We start from the raw sequence: 20525 nt of genomic DNA, 5'->3' as shown, positions 1-20525 counted from the left end.
GGTTGTTCTTTGAGGCTAGATGGTTGAGTCTCCTGGGAAGGGATGAAAGGGCAGCATTGTAAATTGGAGACAGGTGGTGTCTCAGACCTCCTCCCCTGTTGAGGGACGGTTTTTCTACTTTTACAAAAATGGCTTCTTTAACTCCTCTTTCAAACCATCTGTCCTCTCTGTCTAGGATTTGGACATTGCTGTCCTCAAAGGAGTGGGCTTTCTCCTTGAGATGTAAATGAACAGCAGAGTCCAGTCCTGAGGAGTTTGCTCTCCTGTGTTGGGCCATGCGTTTATGCAGTGGTTGTTTTGTTTCTCCAATGTAGAGGTCTTTGCATTCCTCGTTGCATTGGACTGCATACACCAGATTGCTTTTGTGGGTGTGTGTGTCATTTACATCTCAAGGAGAAAGCCCACTCCTTTGAGGACAGCAATGTCCAAATCCTAGACAGAGAGGACAGATGGTTTGAAAGAGGAGTTAAAGAAGCCATTTTTGTAAAAGTAGAAAAACCGTCCCTCAACAGGGGAGGAGGTCTGAGACACCACCTGTCTCCAATTTACAATGCTGCCCTTTCATCCCTTCCCAGGAGACTCAACCATCTAGCCTCAAAGAACAACCACTGTCCACAAGTGGCAAGTGACTCCAATGACTGTCGTTAGAACACAATAGGGCACTAACGAAGTCGAAACCAACTTCCCACCAACGACTGTCACTCCAACGACTGTCGTTGGCACTTGGAGCACAAAAGGGAACCAGTGACATCATCACCCTTGTGAAACGCCCACACAAGAGGTTAAATAGTGAGTCTCCACACCAGATAGTTGGACCAGTCCCAGCCTGGTCAGCTGCGTACATGAACTGATGAAGCCTCTTGGATGAGAGGTGAAACGTCTTCCTAGACAAACAACTAAGTCCAGTTGCTTTCGATTAAACCTCCTTTGAAATACTATGACCTGGACAAATGAGAATATGCACCAGCTTATGATACTTATAATTTTTGTCTTGTATTGGATTTTAGTGCTACGTATTCAGCAGAGGTAAATTCAGAAAGAAACTGCACCGCCATATTGTTTGTCTGAATGTTTTTTCTGTAAATGGGCTAAAACATGCAAAAATACAGGTGTGGTCCCTTACAGTGAAAGAGTCACATGATTCAGCAACTCTTCAAGAACATTAGACAACGCTTCGATGTTAACAGACAAGCTGTATCAGCTGTTACAGCCTTAATGTAGCAGAACTGCATGTACAGCTGACCGTTGCACCACTTCAACTGAGCGCCTTTGGTTTCAGACCTACAGTACATGAAATGCAGATGTAGTTTCAGCTTACATGCAGTTCTTGACCGTTTGTCTTTCAACATTTAAGCTTTATCTGTAATTCCTAACGAGTTGATGAATGACTGAATTTTTGGGTGGACAGTGTGGACTCTGTGGGGTGTGTATAAGTGGCAGGGGCTTGTGCTGTCTCTCAATATGTGATGGGTGGGTGTGTGTTCATTTACAAACTGTCTGGGGAACAGTGAAATGTGAGGGAAAAGTGAAGTGTGTTTTTATAAAACATTTGGCATTTGAGATGTTATTTCCTGAAAAATGTCCAGACGTTAAGAGTATTTTGGCACAGAGAGGATGGAGGCAGATCTTGTCAGTCTGAAGAGCTGATGAAAAAAGCAGGTAAGGTTCTCAACTAGGAAGGTTATTGATAGTGTACAACAGGGATATTTGACTTTACAGAGACAAACAAAAAATACATCAAATTGCATCAAACTGAACATATGGAACCAGGGAAAGGAGATATTCAACTTTAAAACATGCACACTGGAAACGATTAAAGTTTAAATGTGTAGATCTTAAGCCCTTCATACTGTAAGTGACACGGTTTCATTAAATCCTTTGTGTATAAGACGACTACCGAAGCTGTCAGACACCAAAAGATGCACTGAAATCATTTTAAAACATGACTTTGCAGAACGTTTGTGAGAATGCAGAAGAAGAACTTTTACTTCCAAGTAATTTCAATCATTTCAGTTTTAATTAATAAGTCATTCGTGCCATAGTCTTGTGGTGTCTGTACCCTTTTGCTGAATGAAAAATTGTCCAGTAGAGGAAATATCCTTTTTGTTTGCCACAGCAAAACGGACGCTCATCAGTCAGTAACCTTAAGTAGCTGTAAGCATTTTGAATCTACAGTCGTGCACAGTGATGGTCAATATAATCAGTCCCCACCATGATGTTGTTATGGCCCAGGATTTATGTGTAATGTGAAGGTTGTGTCTGCTCCAAATCAAATATCTCATTAAGTGTATTTAAATAGATAAACCCAATAACCCGTGACACACGTTTTGGAATATCACAGCTCATCGTAATCTGACTGGTATCAAACCCCAAATCATCAGTTTTCTTTTTATGCCTATACGCTTTACTGTTTCTACACAGGTGCACTCTGGGACAATGCACTTAAAAACAACAGAATCATGAAAAACATTTTCTCATGTTCTGGGCAAACTAAGACCTTTACCAAAAGGCTCAAACTCCCTTTGTGCTCTTTGCTGCTTGTGTCACCTTTTCCTCACTGCTGCTTTTACTCAGCCTGGAGACAGAAACAAACTGAATCTATGTGAAAAGAGAGAGGGGGGGGGGCTACTCTGCTCCTCTGTGGATAAACCTGAGATACTCGCTGCTTTTCTTTTTCTCTCAGTTGAGACAAAAAAAAGGGAGAAAAAAAGGAACCGGAGAGCTCTTGTTAATGGCCATCTAGACTGTAGGCTGAGACTGTAGTCGAGCCAAGCTGGGCCTTAGGGAAACTTTGTGACACTTTAATAAAGTCAGTCGGGCTCTCAGGCTGAGTTCTGAGGACTCATCACTTTTTTTTCCTCCCGGAGAGGAGAGAAATGGCATGAGCGTCACGACGTTATTCCTGACTGAAAGCCAGATGGCAGCAGGTGGAAGATTGAAGACAGGCGAGAGTGGAGTCATTTACAGTGTTTCTCTGGAGGGGGCAATGTGGCTGCTTTCTTATTATTGCTGCACCAGGACGCTGGTGTGGGTCCTGAAGATGGACAGGGAACCCGGCAGCTCATTCTGGTCTGGCCCCAGAAGTCAAAGGGCAGACAGAATTTACAAAGCCTCTGTGCAGCCCAGAGCAATGCATCAGGGATGCCACTGTATGGGTGAGCAAAAAAGCTGCTGCCAGTATCCCGTGAAGGACAACACTCGTGATCACAGACACTGATCAACATATTGCCGTATAACGTACATGGGGCACATAAACAAAGACATCAACGAAGAAACAGTCAGTGTTGGCCAGCACTTCAGTCAACAACCAGTATACATACAGCGACACAAATAGCTCTGAGCCTCAGCATACCGAAGCAGTTGTGTACCATTGCTGTGGGTCTACACAACTTCAGAGCTGTGATGACTCCTTTACAAAAACCGATATCAGACAGGATATCATTTTCTGTCATCACTTGTACGACCACGGGTAAATCAAAAATGGACGAGGGACAACTTGGAGGAGAGACCACAGGATGGTGGATGCACAGATACAGCGGCAGTGCATGTCAATACCTCTCGTAGTCATAGTCGGAGGAGTAGGCGCCCTCAGAATAGGCGCGGGCCATCCTAGTGGAACGCAGTAACCTGACTGCTTCCTCTCGGCAGATCGGGTACACACGGTGGTTGCGGCTGGCGGAAAAAGTATCACAACTGGTCAGCATTGTGTGTTTTTTTTTCATCACAAGGGGAGGTAACACATATCTATAAAACAAAACCTGCACCTGTTGAAATACACCCTTGACTTCCCATTACAGACCGTCTCTGCAGTCTGTTTGAATGCATACTTATTAAACCGTCCACTGAACCCAAAGTGAGTAAGGATAACATACACTACTATACACTGAAGGTGAAGAGAAACCACCTCTGCTGGACAAAACTTCACCACCATAGAAGCACTTATCCATTGTCAGTATTGCCCGTTACTCTTTGTAGCTGAGATGAACGATAAATGACAGATTTGCTGTCTCACAGGAATCTCACTTGTTCACATGGTTTCAAGTTTGGAGTGAGAAGAGAAGAAAGATTATATGATAATGAGGTGGTGGAAAGAGAGAGCAAAGCAATGCTGATACTGGATGGATGAAGCGTATAGTATGGTCAAAGAGTCACCCACTTTCTCTATAGAGCGCGCTACTGAAGAGTAACACACTTAATAACACATTATGTATATATTTAATCCTCTACAGAAGAAATATATACTGTAAGACTACAACACAACACATATGGCACTGACAATGGCCAAGTGACACAAAGAGGAAACTACAGTGTATTCAGTATCCCATGTGGCATGATAGTGACTTCATGCAACATAGGAACTTCATGGTTATCACTTGGCATAGACTACAGTGACAGGAAACGAGCTGTAGTGTCAGTGCCATGTGTTCAACACTCATGTGAAAGATTTCCTCCAGAAAACAAAGGCAGTGTGGGCTGCAGGTGGGGGGTGGGGGGTGGGGTTGAAAGGTGGAGATGCAGAGATGGGGGGCTTCATGCAAGCTCAGGTAAGAGTCTACCTGGGTTCCTTTTGAGGATCATCAATAGGCTGAGTATGTCTGGTTCGAGGTAGGGTGAGGAAATGGCTGCAACCACATGGAGGGAGGAGAGAAGACAGAGATGGATCTGAGATGGCGCCGAGGAAGAAGCAGAGGAGGAGGAGGAGGAGGAAAGGAGAGAGTGAGAGGGAGGATTGGAGATAGACAGGATCATAGGCAGACAGATGGAGGGGTGAGGAAACTGAGGGGAGAGAGAACGAGAGACTTCTCAAAGACACAGGATGTGAAGAGACTGAGAGAGCTCATAGGAAAGGTTGATGTAACAGTTTCAAAGAGGAAAAAACAGGCAAGGAAGATAAGAGAGGCTGAGAGATCGAATGGTGCGGAGATGTCTTCCTCAGCTTTACCACACAGACAGATGAAAGCGGTTCTCTGAACACACCAGCAGCGTTCACAGAGGAAAGAACAGAACAGCACGGTCCAAACACCTGTACCTGTTTGGTGTTACTTCTAGATGTAGAGGACAACAATTCAACACCATGCACATTACATACAGATTTACTCTTTTTACAGACTATCAAGAACAATTCAGAAAGGAAAAAAAAGAAATGCTGTGAAAATTAAACAAAATACCAGCCTCACAAAAAAACAAACTTTTAATATTTTAGGAGTTCTGGGACAAATCCAAACTCTCTATGACTCATTTCCTGTGTCATTTTCAACTGTTTTCAATAAATAACCAGACACTGTTAATTAAAGCAGCTGAAATACACTCAAGTGAGCACTGTCCCAGACAATTTAGATAAGTGCATTTTCTGCGGCTGACACTGATTTAGGCCAAGCTTCAGAAATATCAAATAAAGTTAATTGGACTTGGGGGAAAGTAGCTGTGGCCTGGCAGTGCCAAGGCTATGATTGGACTCTTGGAGCAACATTTTCCACCACTCACAGAAAAAAATGCTGATGGAGGATAACTGACCATTTCCCCTTGACCACCTCCTCCATAAAGATAGTGAGATACATGCAAATACTGTATACTGTGCGCAGCATTTACAGCATTGGCTCCGAATGCGTCCTGCATAATTTCAGCCTCCTTGATGTACAATGCAGAAAAAAAAAAAAAACTTGTTAAAGAAAAACTTGTTAATTACCTCTCAAAAGCAGTGCAGTCATATCCAAGTCTGCTGTTCATGTTAGTTTTTAACTTTGGTGATGAATTAGTGAAGTAACAACCTCAGTTTTGCTTTTAATTGGATATTTGCTGTGATCATCTATTTCAGAAACAGTAAATCTTCCTGGAGTAACATAACTTATATACATAATGGTGGAAGATGAGGAGGATGCATCAAGGTGTAGGGCATCCATATCCATACCAGATCAAAAAAGAAATGATTTGAGCAAAATATGTTGTTGGAAGAAAGTTGCAGAGAAACTAGAAAAGATGAAAACACTCACACAAAAATCACTTTACGGAGAGTTTAAGGCAAAAGGCATCTTGTGTTAAGTGTATGTGCACAGAAATACATCCCTGCATGTCAACGGTGTGCATGCACCCTCTGTACATAAGTGCAAGCTGAAGAGTGTGTGTGTGTACCTGTCTGGTGAGTAGTTAGCTTCGGACACACTGTGGTGGTCCACTCTAGAGGAAGAGCTGTACTGAGAGTGCCTGAGGTCAAAGGCCGGGTCCAGACTTCTGCTGTGTGACAGAAGTGGACTGGATCACCCCTCATGCAGTTAATGCCCCCACACATCGCGCCCTACGGGCCGGGGCAGGACTTGGCCTTTTGTGTCACTGAGGCTTTTAAGAGTGACCGCGAGAAATGCTACACAGCACGTGGGTGTGATGTAGCATTTGGAAATCAGAGCGAGCACGGTGAGTGATTCATTTTAATTTTCTTATTTGAACCTGTATTTACTTGACATCTGTCCGAATTTTGTGTTTTCAAGCAGGATTCATTTCTAAAGCAACAAAATTAACATATCCTCCTCCGATTGATAAAAACAAACAAACAAACTAAAGTGCAAAATCATCACATCAACATAATAAACACAAAAAACAAAACATGTGTGTGTACCCAGATGCAAAGGTGCAGCCCTCTGGTGTACGGAGCATAAGTTACCTGGAGGGCGGGGGAACGCTGGGGGAGCGTGACCTTGCCCTGTTTATATCAGCTGACCGAGAGCAGTGGTTAGATGACATCACCTGCTCAGGGACAGACAACGTGGAGCTCTGGAAGTCTCTGCCATTTGGCCGGTAGTCTGTGAGGACGAGAATAGGAAAAAGAAAGGGAGGGGAGGAGGGACAAAATGAAAAGAAATGAAAGTTATCTGCATACTGATGCCACAGATTCTCATGCTAGATTTAATTCACAAAACAAGATGCTGCACAAACTGTAAGTTTACAACACTACTGTACATTTTCCCCTATGTTTCTGAGTGACAGCTAAAGCTGCAGCCTTGCTAATGAAAAACTTATGACTGCTAATGATGCATAACCCGTTTAACCACACCTTGTAATAAATTGGAAGAAACTTTCTAAAAGTTCTGCTAAATGCCATTCTGTACAGGTGATGGATTCTCTATGTTCATTATGCTGAGTCTCTATATTCCAAAATTGAGTAGTAGGTTTCAATAAAGGTGCAATTCATCTGCTGTGTTAACACTGCACATTAAACATGAAAATAGCCTTTAAAAATCAGAAACATTATAATGAATTTTCTCTGCAAGACTGATTAGTCCATTGAATTTGAAAGAGTTCATTAACCGATAATCAGACATGGCTAGAAGCCATGGTTAAGGTCAGTGCTTAGCTCTATAAAAGTTGATTGATATTCAATAGAGTGTACGACACATTAAAATGAGTTAAATAAAAGTCTGAATCAAAAGTTGGAAAAGAAGGAAAGGTAGGAAAAGAATTGAGGTAATGTCAAAGAAATGTTGACCTTCACTGGTGGAGGATAGACACGATACGATTGTCTTTTGCGTTCACATGTTTGAAAAATTGTCATCAATTTATTTCTCTGCAACATATTTGCTTCATTATGAAGCTTTTCTGCTTAAACAAGGAAAACGTTTCTTGACTGCAGCTCCAATACAGAAGATCCTGCAGCCGAGCAATCAACTTCCATGAGGAGCCAAATTAAATCTATTCTTCCTCTTGACATGTTGCTTCATGCATGAGTACAGCCTGCCTGTTAAGCACATATAAAGCGGAGAGCCTTTGCTGACAATTAATAGGATTCAATTAGAAGAGTGGGGCTGCGTCGGTGCAGAAGGAGGAGACGGAGCAAGGGGGGGTCAAGGCAAGATTAAACGAACTGTACAAATATTAAGAATGAGAAATTCCACGTCTGAATTTCAGTTGCGTCAGGCAATTATAGTTTAAAAGACATGAACACATAAGCATAACCTGTGCAGTAATTACAAGTGAGCCCGCTGTACTGTATGTACCAGACAATTAGTGTGCTGGCAGTTAGTGTACCATAAAAGAAAACGCACTGGGGAAAAAAAATACTTTTTTTCCTCCCTGTTTGAAAATAATGTCGTCAGCAGTTTAACGCAAAGACTGCAGGATAAATGAGATGTGGTGGAGCCCAAGTAAAGAGGAGGGCACGACCAGAGCTGAGCATCGGGGTATTCCCTTCACTGTGAATGAAGTGAAGGGGACTGGCATGGTGAGGCAGTGAGGGGCTGATGAGAATGTTAAAGAGGCTGGAGGAGGATTTCCCTCAGCTACGGTATCATCAGCGAGCCAAGGTTCATGCTCTTCCCCTCTCTGTCTGTCAGTAACTGAATCCATTTTCTTCTCTCTCCAGTGCATTTCCTCTCTGTTTTTCTATTCCTTCTTTTTGTTTTTTTTCTCCGTGGACTCAATGTGCTAACAAAGATTTCAGACGTCACCACATGCTGAAACCAAAAGTGCAGGCTGCTGTCTCCATCCTGCAATTAACCAGCAGCTTTACGGCAAACAAGGTCGATGCCATTTTTGTGGTATTCAAGAGAAAGAAAACAGAGGGATCATATTTATTAAAAGGGGAAAGCAATATATATATATATATATATATGCTGCTTGCCAACACAGTTTTCAGCCTGAAAAACGAAAAGCTTTTATTTTTTTCTACTGCAGCGTCGTTCTCTTCAAGGCTGTTTTTTTTTGGGTTGGTAAATTTGAAACTTTTCTTCTTTCTGCCTCTTTCTCAGGCTCTCTGACTGGTAACAGCTCTCCTGTCTCTCCTTCTGTGATGTGCAGCGTGGGCGTGCTGCCGGAGCCTTGGTAGGTACAGCAAAACAGCAACTAGCAGTGCAGAGGCAGACAAAAGCTCACTGCTCGCTCACCGTGCTGCTGCTGCTGCTGGGATGCAGCATTTCACCCTGCTTATATGATATATAATGGTATTTGTAGGCTGCTCAGGCCTTGCCAGTGTTTGATGGATGCTGACATGAAGGAGGTTAACTAAGGTCCATCACCAGAAGAAACAAAGACACAATTTCTGACATGTATGATAATATGGGTGGGTGGAAGATCCTATCAAATAACATAAAAACTGTTACTTTGTTTTCACATTAGAATCATTTGCATTGCAGATTTATTTCTTCCCATGCATTACCTGTTATTACCCCAACACCGTCTTCACAATCGTAGTCTGAGATCTCACTGTCACTAATCCTCTGGGATCCTGTGAGATGAAGAGACAGAGAGCGATGGGAACATGGAGGAGAGGAAAAGGAGGAAGAGGACAGAGTGGAGGAAAGAAAGAGACAGATGTAGACGGAGAGATGGGGGAAAAAGGCAGAAGTCATTTATACTCCCTGGTTCATTCATTCAGCACCACAATACAAAGTGTCTGTATTATTCTTCCCTGGTCTGACTCCATTCTTTATAAGTTAAACTGGATCTAAGTGAAACCAATAAAATGCACATACACAGTGACTGAATGTACTGCCAGTCTAACAAATGTCACTGCACTCCACAAATACAACAAACCGTCCCGCAAGAGAGCGTTTCAGATTATATATATGTGAAAATCGGCGTCAGCCATGACAAATAATGCTGCGTTTTGCTGCTCCACTTCGACAGAAACGGCACATCTCTCTTCATCTCAACTGTGACACTTTTAAATGACACACTCAGTCACTCAATTTACATGCGAACGTGCGGGTGAGGAGACGCTCTTTCTTCATCCTCCCCAGTTGCCTTATCACCTCTCCCTGTCCCCTCTCTTTAAAGTATGACACCCTCATTGCAGCCCCCCTCTAACCCCCTTCCCCACCCCCACCGCCTTCGCTGTTCAGTCAACTTAAATCAACTGGACACGTGTGCTTTTTCAGAAATGACAAGTGCTGCACTCTGGCAGTGCCGCTCCCAGCCTCTCATCTCAGTTGGCTGGAAACTTTTTACAGCTGTCAGCTCTTTCACCTCACACTAACACAAACGCCCAGAAAATCGTCCTGGTGGGGAAGTGAGCAAGCCTTAAGTGTCTCGTAGAAGCAATACAGTGACTTAGCGCAGTCATCTAAAGCATGTTAACCAGTATCTGGTCACAGGATGTGAAAGCAGCGACGCAGGGGCCGGACGAGCTATTTTGGGTTTTGCATAGAGAATGTGACACAAAGATATAAAATACTATGCATAGAGCTAATCGAAGCAGTTGTCTTTTTGTTTCTCTAATGCAAATACACCGATCAGCTGTGAATAATGATCCTGTTTTACATCAAATTACTAATGAATGAGTCATTTTCACCAGTCAGTCTTTTGAAAGTATCATTTAAGACACCAGTAACAGAGTAATGGACAATTTCATGAACATATTCACATTGACAACACACAAACACGAGCAAAGCAGAATGGGCCGCAGAGGTTTTTTCATGTCTAAAAAGGGAAAATATTCATAATGGACAAAATAATAAACAGTATACAGTACAGAACAGAGGAAAAGCAAGTGGTCGTATTCAAATTATATTGTCTGGTAGGACTGGCAGACAGCCGGAGTTTTTTATAACCACTTCAGGATGAGGATCAGGATCGAGTGCAGTTGTTCAGGATATGGTTGCGGGTTATGAGGTGCGATATTTAACATGTGAATACACAGAGAGGGAGAGACCACCAGTTTTCCAGATCTCTCTTTCCCTGCAGCGTGCACACGTCTGCTGCCAAACAAGTCGCGTAAACTCGACACCGGCTCACCACAGTGAGAGCCATGTAAGGCAGCAGACGCACGCACCCCTCATGGAAAAAGGGGCGGAGAATCAGGGCACATGAACGCATCTTTCAAAAAAGGACAGGAGAACACTCAGATGCTCCACAGAGCAGCATTGCTTGCGAGTGCAGGGGTCCTTTACCTGAGTTGTATGAATATGAGCCTTTGTCTGTAAAAGCAGAAGGAGTAAGGTTGATGCAACACGGATGACAAAGACAACTTGTGCATAAACTACAAAGGCTGCTGAAGCTTTGATTAACTAACGCTTTTATGGGATGCTAGCGGGCAAGACATGACAAAGACTAGATCTGTTGTATTATTGAATGACTCAAATACGTGAAGTTACCTCCACCAAGGAAGTTATAATTTCACTAATATCTCTGTGATTGTCAGCAGGATTACAAAAAACTAAAATCTGAACCAATCTGAATGAAAATCAGTGAAGGGATGGGATATCGGCCACAGTGAGGACACGTCCAATTGTAGTGCTGTTTAAACTGGTGGACGTTTTTCATCACTTTCAATTTTAAATAAAATATTAATACATCAATTAAAAAAAGAAAAGAAAAAAAGGTGTGTCAGATCTATGACGTTTGGTGTCTGTCAGACATGTGTGGCTTTGCTTGGTGGAGGTTTGCATACAACTGGGTGTCATTATAATTGGCAACACACTGCAATACTTTTTTTTGTATAGCTATTTTTAACTGACATTATAAGATAAGCAGTTAAAAAGAATATCCAGATGTCTGCGCTACATCAGTTCACCTGCCGTGGCTCTATGTATTTTTCAGCATAATATTTAGAGTTGTGTGACATGTATCAGAGATGGGACAGAGATGTTACGTACTCTGCAGCCGCCTTGTCGGACTCTCTCCGTGGAGCTGCCTGCGCTGCGTGTTTGGGGAGGCACGTGGGAGTGGGATGGAGGAAACATCGTGTGTTTGTAGCTTGTACCAGTGTGGCTCGTCGTCCAGCAGAGCTGTCTCCAGCTCAATCAGAATCTGTTTCGGGGAGAAGGTCACGCATGGTCAGGCCTCTCTGCTCAGACATGTGATGGAATAACAGCAACACACATCATACACTAGAGTCACAATACTCATAGACCTGTTACAATGAACATGAATGCCAAAAAATCCCCTTCCCCCCCTGACTGAGGTGTGTTGATTTATCAGAAGAGGTTTACAAAGAAAATAAAAACAACAATCCCCTGTTGATGTTGCACAAAGACTGGACCGTCAAAGACCTTGTCACAGCCCCATTCAAGAGGCTTAGCTGAGATACTGTCAGTGAGTGTCCCTGATGGGTGAGGTTTGGTTCTCTTACCTCTCCCAGGAATTCACTCTCCTCCTCCCTCACCCTGGCTTGGTCCCACAATGTGATCTCCAGCATGCGCTCCCGAAACTCCCGCCGGTGCACCGGCGAATACATAAAGGTCTGGTTCCATTTGGGCTCTAAGGATTTCTTTACCGTTTTTGTTCTCCTCTTGCTTTTGTCGCTGGAGGAACAATAATTCAAACTGTTTTTATTTACAACCATGATAGAAAAGAGCCACGAATACAACAGATCAATAGCACAACACAGGACAGAGCACAGCACTGTGGCATGCTGATGAGGGTGAAATGGTCAAGACGACTGTGCTATCTTTTGGAAAAGGACCACTTCCTGCATCAGTGAGTAAGAAAGAACAGCATGATGTAAAACCACAGTGAACGGCCAACAGAGTAACTAGACACATCCACAGATATCTACATTTCCTTTCCTGGTAATGGCTGGAAACAATATTACAGAACCTTGCATTTAGTGTTCATGCCTTTCTGACTAAAATAAAATGACATGGGATTAACTGGGTGCGGTGGGTAAAACAAGCAGATCAGCAGATGGTAAATCTTTCTACTCTTACCTTCTATCAGGGAGGAAATAGATTTTGACGTAAGGGTTCCTGGCCCGGCTATCTTCCCTGGGTGGCAGGTCCTTGGCGCCCAGGATGGTGACGATTAGTTGATGGCCCACTTTGTCGTACCACAGTTTGACCTGAAGGGGCAGAGCGGAGACAGCACTGCTGAGAGACAGCTCAGGGCCAACACGAGCACAACTCACAGAGGGAATAATGCAGGAGAAGACAACGCCATTAATCCAGAAATTAAGCAATTACATGAGAGTCGATGTCTTTTATTAAAGCCTAAGTCATTTCAGCAGACAGTTTTTGACTACAGCGTTGGGTCTTCTCCTGTATTTACCCCTCAGAAAAGAGGACGTTGTCTACCTGCTAAGATGATGTCAGGTCACATGCTTGGTGGCAAAATTTATATTTAAGTGTTCATTGAAACATGGACATACTGTGTCATCATTGAGACAGTATGGTATGATAATTCTAAAAATGTCAAACTAAGACATTAAAATACGAGTGATAGTTTAGTCTCTAGACCCTACTTTAGTGTTAAAGATGTGTTTTTTCTTGTATGCATGGTGCCATGTGTTGTATGTTGTTAAAAACTTCCCTTGATAAATGAAGTTTATTGTATCCAACTGACCTTAATGTCATTTAGACTGAAATTAACAGCATGTGCTCTGTTGAAACGATACTGTGTGTCTGTGATGATGATGTATCTAATAATGTTCTTTCAGATACTCAATGGGCATTGATGTGGAGAAATCAATCATGCTGTTGCAGGAGGAATCGAAGACAGTTCACACTAGAAGGGAAGTATGGACTCCAATAGAAGACACTTAGAAGAAGAAAAAGTCCAACTGATGCCTTGAAGGAAGGAGATGGAATGAGAAATAAAACTTCTAAGCTCTTGTCCATACTTCTACAAAATATGATTATGAGAGGGGTCTGTACTGGTTAAAACTACTGGCTGTACATGCAGCAACGCAAGAGGGAGCATTCAAGATCTGGTACGGGGGGGGGGGGGGGGACACAGACAGCAGGGGGCTTATTGGAAAACAAATTGTACCGAATGATCTCTAAACTTGTAGCCCACCAAAATACAAGATACCACACAATTTACTATGTCAACATTCACAAATTGTCTATGACAACACATATTGTCCGATTTAAACTGCTCCAATGTAGAAAACCTAAATGGCTCTACAATGTGCCCAGCCAAACAATCAAAGGAAACATACACACTTCTCCAAGAGAACAAACATTAAAACACACAAAAGCACAATTCTAACTCCACATCATGTGTTTAGACGCTTCTACGTTTAAAAAGCAAATGGTGCAATCTTTGCAGACATCTGCATGCTCTATTATATGTAGTCACAATATTTGCACATCACATTTATATAAAGTTTCTTGAGGGTACTCTAAAGCAAAACAACAGAACAGTGTCTGCAAGACAAATATCCAAAGCTCTGAGGAGGAGTATTAACCTTTAGGCTAACTGACTCAGGGAAAGAGTCACACAAAGCGGTTCAATCACGTGTTTTCAAACAAAAAACACAGAAAAGAAAGCCTGATATTTAAGATGAAAGATTAACAGAGACCCTCGCAGCAAAGAAAATCCTCACAGCTCTGCTTGGTTTGAAGTTTGTTATTCGACAGGTACAATTAGCTTATTCTTCAACTCTCATCTGGAGGGGGAAAAAGCAATTTGGTTTCCAAAACAGGACGGTGAACTTGGTATCGTTTCACTGCAACATCAAACTCCAGACCCATTAACCATGATCTGCTAATTGTCATCACTTCAACTCATATGGAGGAAACCTTCTGTATTTGTGTGTACGGTTGGAGTTATCAAGGCCTGGGTTCATGTCACACTGAAGCAGAAAACAACCCAAGTCTTTTGTCCTAGAAGAAAGTCATGGAGACACCCTCCAGCATTGCCATAGTGGAGATCCACCAGGTGCCAGACTACAGGACATGGGAGGCAATGGAAGAGTGTCTCTGCAAATGTGTTCAGATTAGTTGAACGTGCACTACTTAAGAATAATGATGTGAATGGGTTAAATGAGTAATAAAAATTGTCATCATAACAGTGATACTAAGAAATCAAATAGAAGAAAATGACAATGCACTGCACTGAGAGGGAAACTTGTAACTGCCATTTCCCAGGGAATGCATTTCCCAAAGTATGGAAAACAGAAAAAAAGGCCAGTCAACAGTCAATGAGCAAAGACCAAATAGAGAGTGTGCCCTGCAGACAGGGCCTGTTACCTGGACCCTAGGGGCAAAAGGCGTTGTTCTTCTACTAAGGCTTTGGCTCTGGATAAGCAAAATCAATCAGCAAAACAAGAACAAAAAAGAAAAAAGAAAGAAAAGAAAAGAAAATGCAATAAAACCAAAACCCCACAAAAAACAACAAAAACTCACAATACACTATAAACACAACAACACAAGTTTGGACTTTCAGATTGGAGATTTAGGTCAGCGAGTTCGTTCTTTCTCACCTTTCATTTATCTTTGCTTTTCTGTGTCTTTCTACTTAATCAAAGATTACTCGTCCCTGAGCTTCTCTGCTCTGCTCTGCTCAGGCCCTTTGAGCAAATTATCAGTGGCTCACAATTATCTCCCTCTTTCTTCTCTGGACCTTTTCTTCTCTGCTTCAGAGCTTGCGTCACAGTGACGTTAACCCCGGTTGTTATCCTTTTCGCACAATTTAAAGACTGCTCCAAAAATATCATAGTGACAGTAGAGCCTGTGTGGAATTACTCATCAGCCACTGCAGCTCCTGCAAGGTTTATTCAATGAACTCAACTGTTTCAGTGATTAGCTGTTTTTTTGGGGAGGATTTCAAGGTAGGCCCTCTCATGCCGATACAGAATAGCACAGCTACGTATAATAGGTTAAGGCTGCAGAGCTTAGTCTGATTGGCTGGCAGTTTGGTGAATGGTGAATATTTATATTCGGTCCCCATGTTGGTCAGACCCAAACCTTGTCTCATAAATATCTACATTACAAAAACATGTCCTCAATGTGTTCCCAGACGCTAAAGCTATTTCCCACGTGGATCCTAAAGTTGAGTGTTGATTTATCTCTTGCTTTATTGCAGCCTTTTACCCATTTACCCCAAGAGGGATTTTATACTAGATAATAGACAACACACACAGTAACCTGATCTACAATCCTGTGTTGGGTTGGTCAAGTGCCAGCTGAACGGGCAGAGTGAGTGGGGCTGCAGCTAGTGACAGAGGTTTCAACTAGGATTATACATTATATATAGTCAGTCACATAATGAATCCACAATGTGAATATTTTACTGACTAATCTTGTAAATGACTTCTCAGCACGAGTCGAATCAATCAAAGAATGCAGTCCCTCCACAGGTTCTCATGTGTGGTCTCTACATCACGCCAGTCACTTACTGAAAGCTGTCCTGACAGGTACTGGGGGGCGTCCCTCAGCATACTGGGACTCATGGGGGATGTGACGGAGATAGACGGGCGATCCATCTTCTGAGACTCGAAAGAACTCGAACCTGGCAGGGGCACAGACGACACGGTTTTGGATTATTTAGCAGTGATTTTGGTGGTTTTGGTTTGTAGTTTTGAAAAAACGTGAAGACAGAAAAGCAAGAGAGAGCGGCTGGCAGCTACGGAGACAGAGAGACGCGAGAGGAGGGCAGGAGATCATGCCAAGAGAAGACAGAAACACAGAGAGGCAGAGTGACAGAGGCAGCTCGCTCAGACATTTCCTTCACTTGATGTTTCTAGGCTGATTAATGGGATAAAATGGGATAATAACATTAGCTAATGATTTTGACAAGACTCACTTGATTCCAGTTGTGCATGTGTGCTGTCTGGTATCCTTGGAATATCTCTGATAGGGAAGAAAAAAAAAAGATAGGAAGAGTGTGAGTGTGTGAGGCAGAGGAGAAGGAGAAGGAGGGGATGGAGAGGATCAATCTGAGCTAATGCTGAACGCACTGTGCTGTAATGACCGTAAGCACCGCATTAGTCTTCATTCACCCAGCGTCTCTCTCAGCAACACAAAGCAGGGCAGATAGAAGAATTGACAAAGCAAAGGTGCCACTGCCCCCCCCATCCTAAACAATTCCCCCCTTTGAAAACAATTGGAGGAGAGAGAGGGCGAGCCAGGTGGCAGGCTTTCATTCTGCTGGGCGCTGGTGTTCAGTCCCAAATGTTGCCCGAGCCGACTGAGCCGCAGTCGGGGGGGAGGGAGAGGGGAACAGATGTTGAATAAACTGGTCGGTCCCACTCCTTCACAAACACATTATGTGAGAACACAAGCTCATGTTCCCTCTTGGACTTCCCTCTTCAAGATTCAATATTATAGAGATTTAAATACAATTCAAAGTTATTCTGAGTCATAAAGGCAGTGATGTTACATGAATGAGCCATTTTGTGTTATATTGTACTAAAGCTGCTCTTAGAGGAAGCGGGGTGGGGGTGATGAAGGTAAACGATATAGTCTCGGCCTGATGCATAATCCCTGCTCTAATCAGTTTTAGCTCGGGATGTAGATGCTGTTCATGCACGTCGACTGTACAGAAACTGATTTTCAAAAAGCCCTTGCATCACACATTTGAAACTATTTTGAAATTCATAAGAAACACATTTCAAAGCACAACCGTATTGAAAAGTTTCAAACGTTTAAACCCGTAGATGTTGTCTACAAAGCACTTTGTTTAGCTGCTCAGCAAATAGGTAACATATGGTTTGGTTCATAAATTCATCCACTCAAGGTGATTGTTCCTTTTTTTCAGGGTCACAAAGGCTTGGAAGCTATCCCAGCATGCACTTGGTAATAGGCAGCGCTCTCCAAGACCTGGTTTTAGATGGCGTTGGTTAAAATTAAACTGTCAAACAAGTATTAAACAATAAGAAGAAACTTGTGTTACAAATGTTTGGTGTGGCAGCACAAACTTAGCGCCTTTTTCACCACGAGCGTCTCACTGTCGTCTCATTAGGAGTGTCATGTGCGCGTCGTTATGAGCTCTCACCCGATAGGCCGTGAGACCACTAACTCCACCTGCGGCTCAGGCTTGGATTCTAGTATGATATTGTAAACTTCTTTAAATGTGGCTCCTTGTAAAAGCTTCCCGTTCCACTCCAGCACCTGGTCACCTGCAAACACACCACACATCCTCAATGTCACATGGAGAATTTCAGTCTCTCACTAATCTGCCATTAGCTGTGTCATCACAGGGTAAAAAAAAAAAAAAATACAAATCATTATCCATTTTTGAACATGACTAAATCCTGTCATTTCATTTCCATATAAGAGTGGGAGGAGTCTGTGTTTTACCTGGTCTGAGGTGTCCGACAGTGTCTGCTAGACTTCCTTTCCTCACTTTTGTGATGAAAGCACAAAGTCTACCAGATTCTGTCATCTTGCCTCCCACCACCTGTGAAAGCAGAGATGAGCGGATTAGCAGTGAAATACATGCTACAATAAATCTGAACCACAAGTGTTATTATAGTATAGACACAATATTAATGTCCCGTGTTAACTCTTCATCGAGACATAGCGATGTGCAGGGCAGCTTGCAAGAATAGACAGATGTTTCTTTTTGTTCAAGTGTCCTGTTGTCATTGCTTTAGCTCTTTCTTGCCTTCAAGGTATGAATCCTCAATAAAAGCATTACAAGGAGAGGGTCAATGGTAAAAGTGCATCTCTGTTTTTGAACAAATGTCTCAGGCCATGCTTTTCTCCCCACAGACACACTCTGGTGCCTCTCTGTGGTTCTGTAACAGTACAGGGCCGTGGGCTAGAGCTGTACTGTACAGTCCTGAGCTGCTGTACTCCACTCTGCTCAGCTTACATGGGCATCATACAAATAAAAATCCCTCTTAATGGCAGCTGAATGCCAACATACAAAGGAGCTTAGGGAAGTCTGCTAAATGAAATGGCTTTATGTAACAGGCAGGAGCCAGAGAGGGAGGCTCGCAGAGGAGGAGAGAGAGGGAGAGATGGGCAGCGAGGGCAAGGCTGGCAGCCTAACTGATGGACTGACTGGCTGGATTGCCGAGGTGGTTGGCTGCTGCTGAGCAGACAGAAATGCACAGAGGCACTGAGCAGACACAAACATGCCATTTCAGGAGGCTCATTCAATCAGTAATGATTTTTCCCCATCTTGCTGCTCTCTGCTCTCTCTCTTCATGGCCCATCATGCTCCTCCAGACTTCGGCTGCTCAGCTTATTCCTGTTTTGTTTTTTGTTTTGATTTGTACCAGTGTGCACCACCTACAGATTTATGCAACAGTGAAGAGAGAAGGGCAATCTAGAGCAGCAGAAAGTATTTCACATGCTTCGGTAATGCAATGAAATGACATCAAGTGAACCAAGAATAAGAGCAACAGGAATAAATATGTTACAATTACAAAATACAATATAAGTAAATATGTAGGGATTGTGATTGCTTCTATTCAGTACAATTTACATTGAAATAACTGTGCAGATGAAATAATATTTGGACTGACAGATCTGGGCAGTGACATCGCTGACAAGCTCTGGACCGACTTGTTTCCACTGAGAGGCTGAATTCAGTTCATTAAAGCAGTTCAGTGTGAGTGAGTACAGAAAATTACAGAGCTCAATATCAAATGCTGCTCATTAATATTCATCAGGAGTATAATCAAGTCTCTAATGAATATTAATACTAAGTAGCTCTATGATGTAATCAATAATTGGAAGCCAAGGAGAAAATCAGTGAGCCACACACACGAGGATGAAGCCACAAATAGAAATCACAGCTGAAAAGTTGAAAAATGTTAACAGAGACTTAACAACAGGTCTTTCAAATTCATAATAGTATGTATGTTAAGAGGCTTTGATGGAAGTAGCATGATGCGCCAGAGCAAAGGTATTCACCTTCACACACACACACGCAGACATGATAAGCTCACCTTCAGACCAAGCAGAGCTCCTGAGTCTCGAGGCACACTTCCATCTTTCATTCGCTTGTTGAGCAAAATGCGCCCTATTAGGCGATCCCCATCTTTGGACGTCTGCCACGTCACCGGGTGCTACAAGGTCAGAGCGACAACACACCTTTTGTTTAACAACTCATCCACTTGAATTTGATCACTTCAGACCAAAGCAGACAACTGTCCACAGTGAAAGGGGGTCAGGGGGGGGAGTACTTATTCACTCGGGGGGAGAAAGTTCACACAAGCTTTGTTGGCAATACAACTTAGTGGGTTTTTTTTTTTTTATAGCAATCTGTTCAGTTATTTAAATTGTAATTTAAGGGTTATTATGGACAAAAGTATTGATGAAAAGTAGACAACTTTTACAGCAAACTACAGCTCATAAATAGAGCTCAACAGTAACATTAGATGTTACTTCCAGAGCTTGTGTGAACCTGCCAGTGTGAAGGTGGAGTGAGCTCATGCAGCGCCCCATGCAGAGTAAAGCAAGCAGCCCCAACACTCCTCCTCAAACCAGCTCTTCAAACTGGAGCAGGAAGACCAGAGTCTCACTCCAGTGCTTCACTACACACATACAACCACCATCAAGTGGAGTGGTGAGGGGGTGGCAGACAACGAAAAAAAGGGGGGAAAAGATCATCTATGATACGAGAACAAATGAGGCAGACTATGAGGCATCACTTTAAATAACAGAGAGGATGAAAAACAGAAAGCACAGAGTAAAGCCATGAGACACAGAGAGAGGGTGGAATCACAGATGCGGCAGTGGAAGGGAAAAAAGAAAAACAAATGTTTTAGTTTTTGTGCAAAACAAATCCAATCTTCCCTGTTTTGTGCTTTTACAGTAATTTTGAGTTTTGCTGTAGAAGTGAATGGAAAGTTGGGCAGGAGGCAGGTTCTGTCTGGACTGGGTGCTGTGGGGTAGGGCAGCAGAGTGACAGGGACGGGCCTGAGT

The 20525-nt window shown here is 42.9% G+C and overlaps 1 protein-coding gene across 4 annotated transcripts in view; it reads right to left on the bottom strand.

Annotated features, from left to right (window-relative positions):
- The window catches only part of rims2a (regulating synaptic membrane exocytosis 2a), a gene marked incomplete at both ends in the record, with an annotated part of 135094 nt that overhangs the window by 38660 nt on the left and 75909 nt on the right, over positions 1-20525 (bottom strand). Inside the window, 13 exons of one of the 4 annotated variants that reach the window (XM_083990456.1) lie at positions 3556-3672; positions 6656-6794; positions 9143-9211; positions 10875-10901; positions 11580-11733; positions 12056-12227; positions 12633-12763; positions 14895-14942; positions 16043-16155; positions 16450-16496; positions 17641-17764; positions 17946-18045; positions 19547-19666. In XM_083990456.1, the coding sequence (XP_083846582.1) occupies positions 3556-3672; positions 6656-6794; positions 9143-9211; positions 10875-10901; positions 11580-11733; positions 12056-12227; positions 12633-12763; positions 14895-14942; positions 16043-16155; positions 16450-16496; positions 17641-17764; positions 17946-18045; positions 19547-19666 (1361 nt within the window). Of the gene's footprint in view, positions 1-3555; positions 3673-6655; positions 6795-9142; positions 9212-10874; positions 10902-11579; positions 11734-12055; positions 12249-12632; positions 12764-14894; positions 14943-16042; positions 16156-16449; positions 16497-17640; positions 17765-17945; positions 18046-19546; positions 19667-20525 lie in introns of all 4 variants that reach the window. The other 3 variants (XM_083990458.1, XM_083990457.1, XM_083990459.1) reach the window with 3 other exon arrangements.

This window comes from Trachurus trachurus, assembly GCF_905171665.1.
Source record: "Trachurus trachurus genome assembly, chromosome: 16".
NCBI lineage: Eukaryota > Metazoa > Chordata > Actinopteri > Carangiformes > Carangidae > Trachurus > Trachurus trachurus.
The sequence above is the reverse complement of the archived record's forward strand: the minus strand, read 5'-3'. Positions and strand labels throughout refer to the sequence as shown.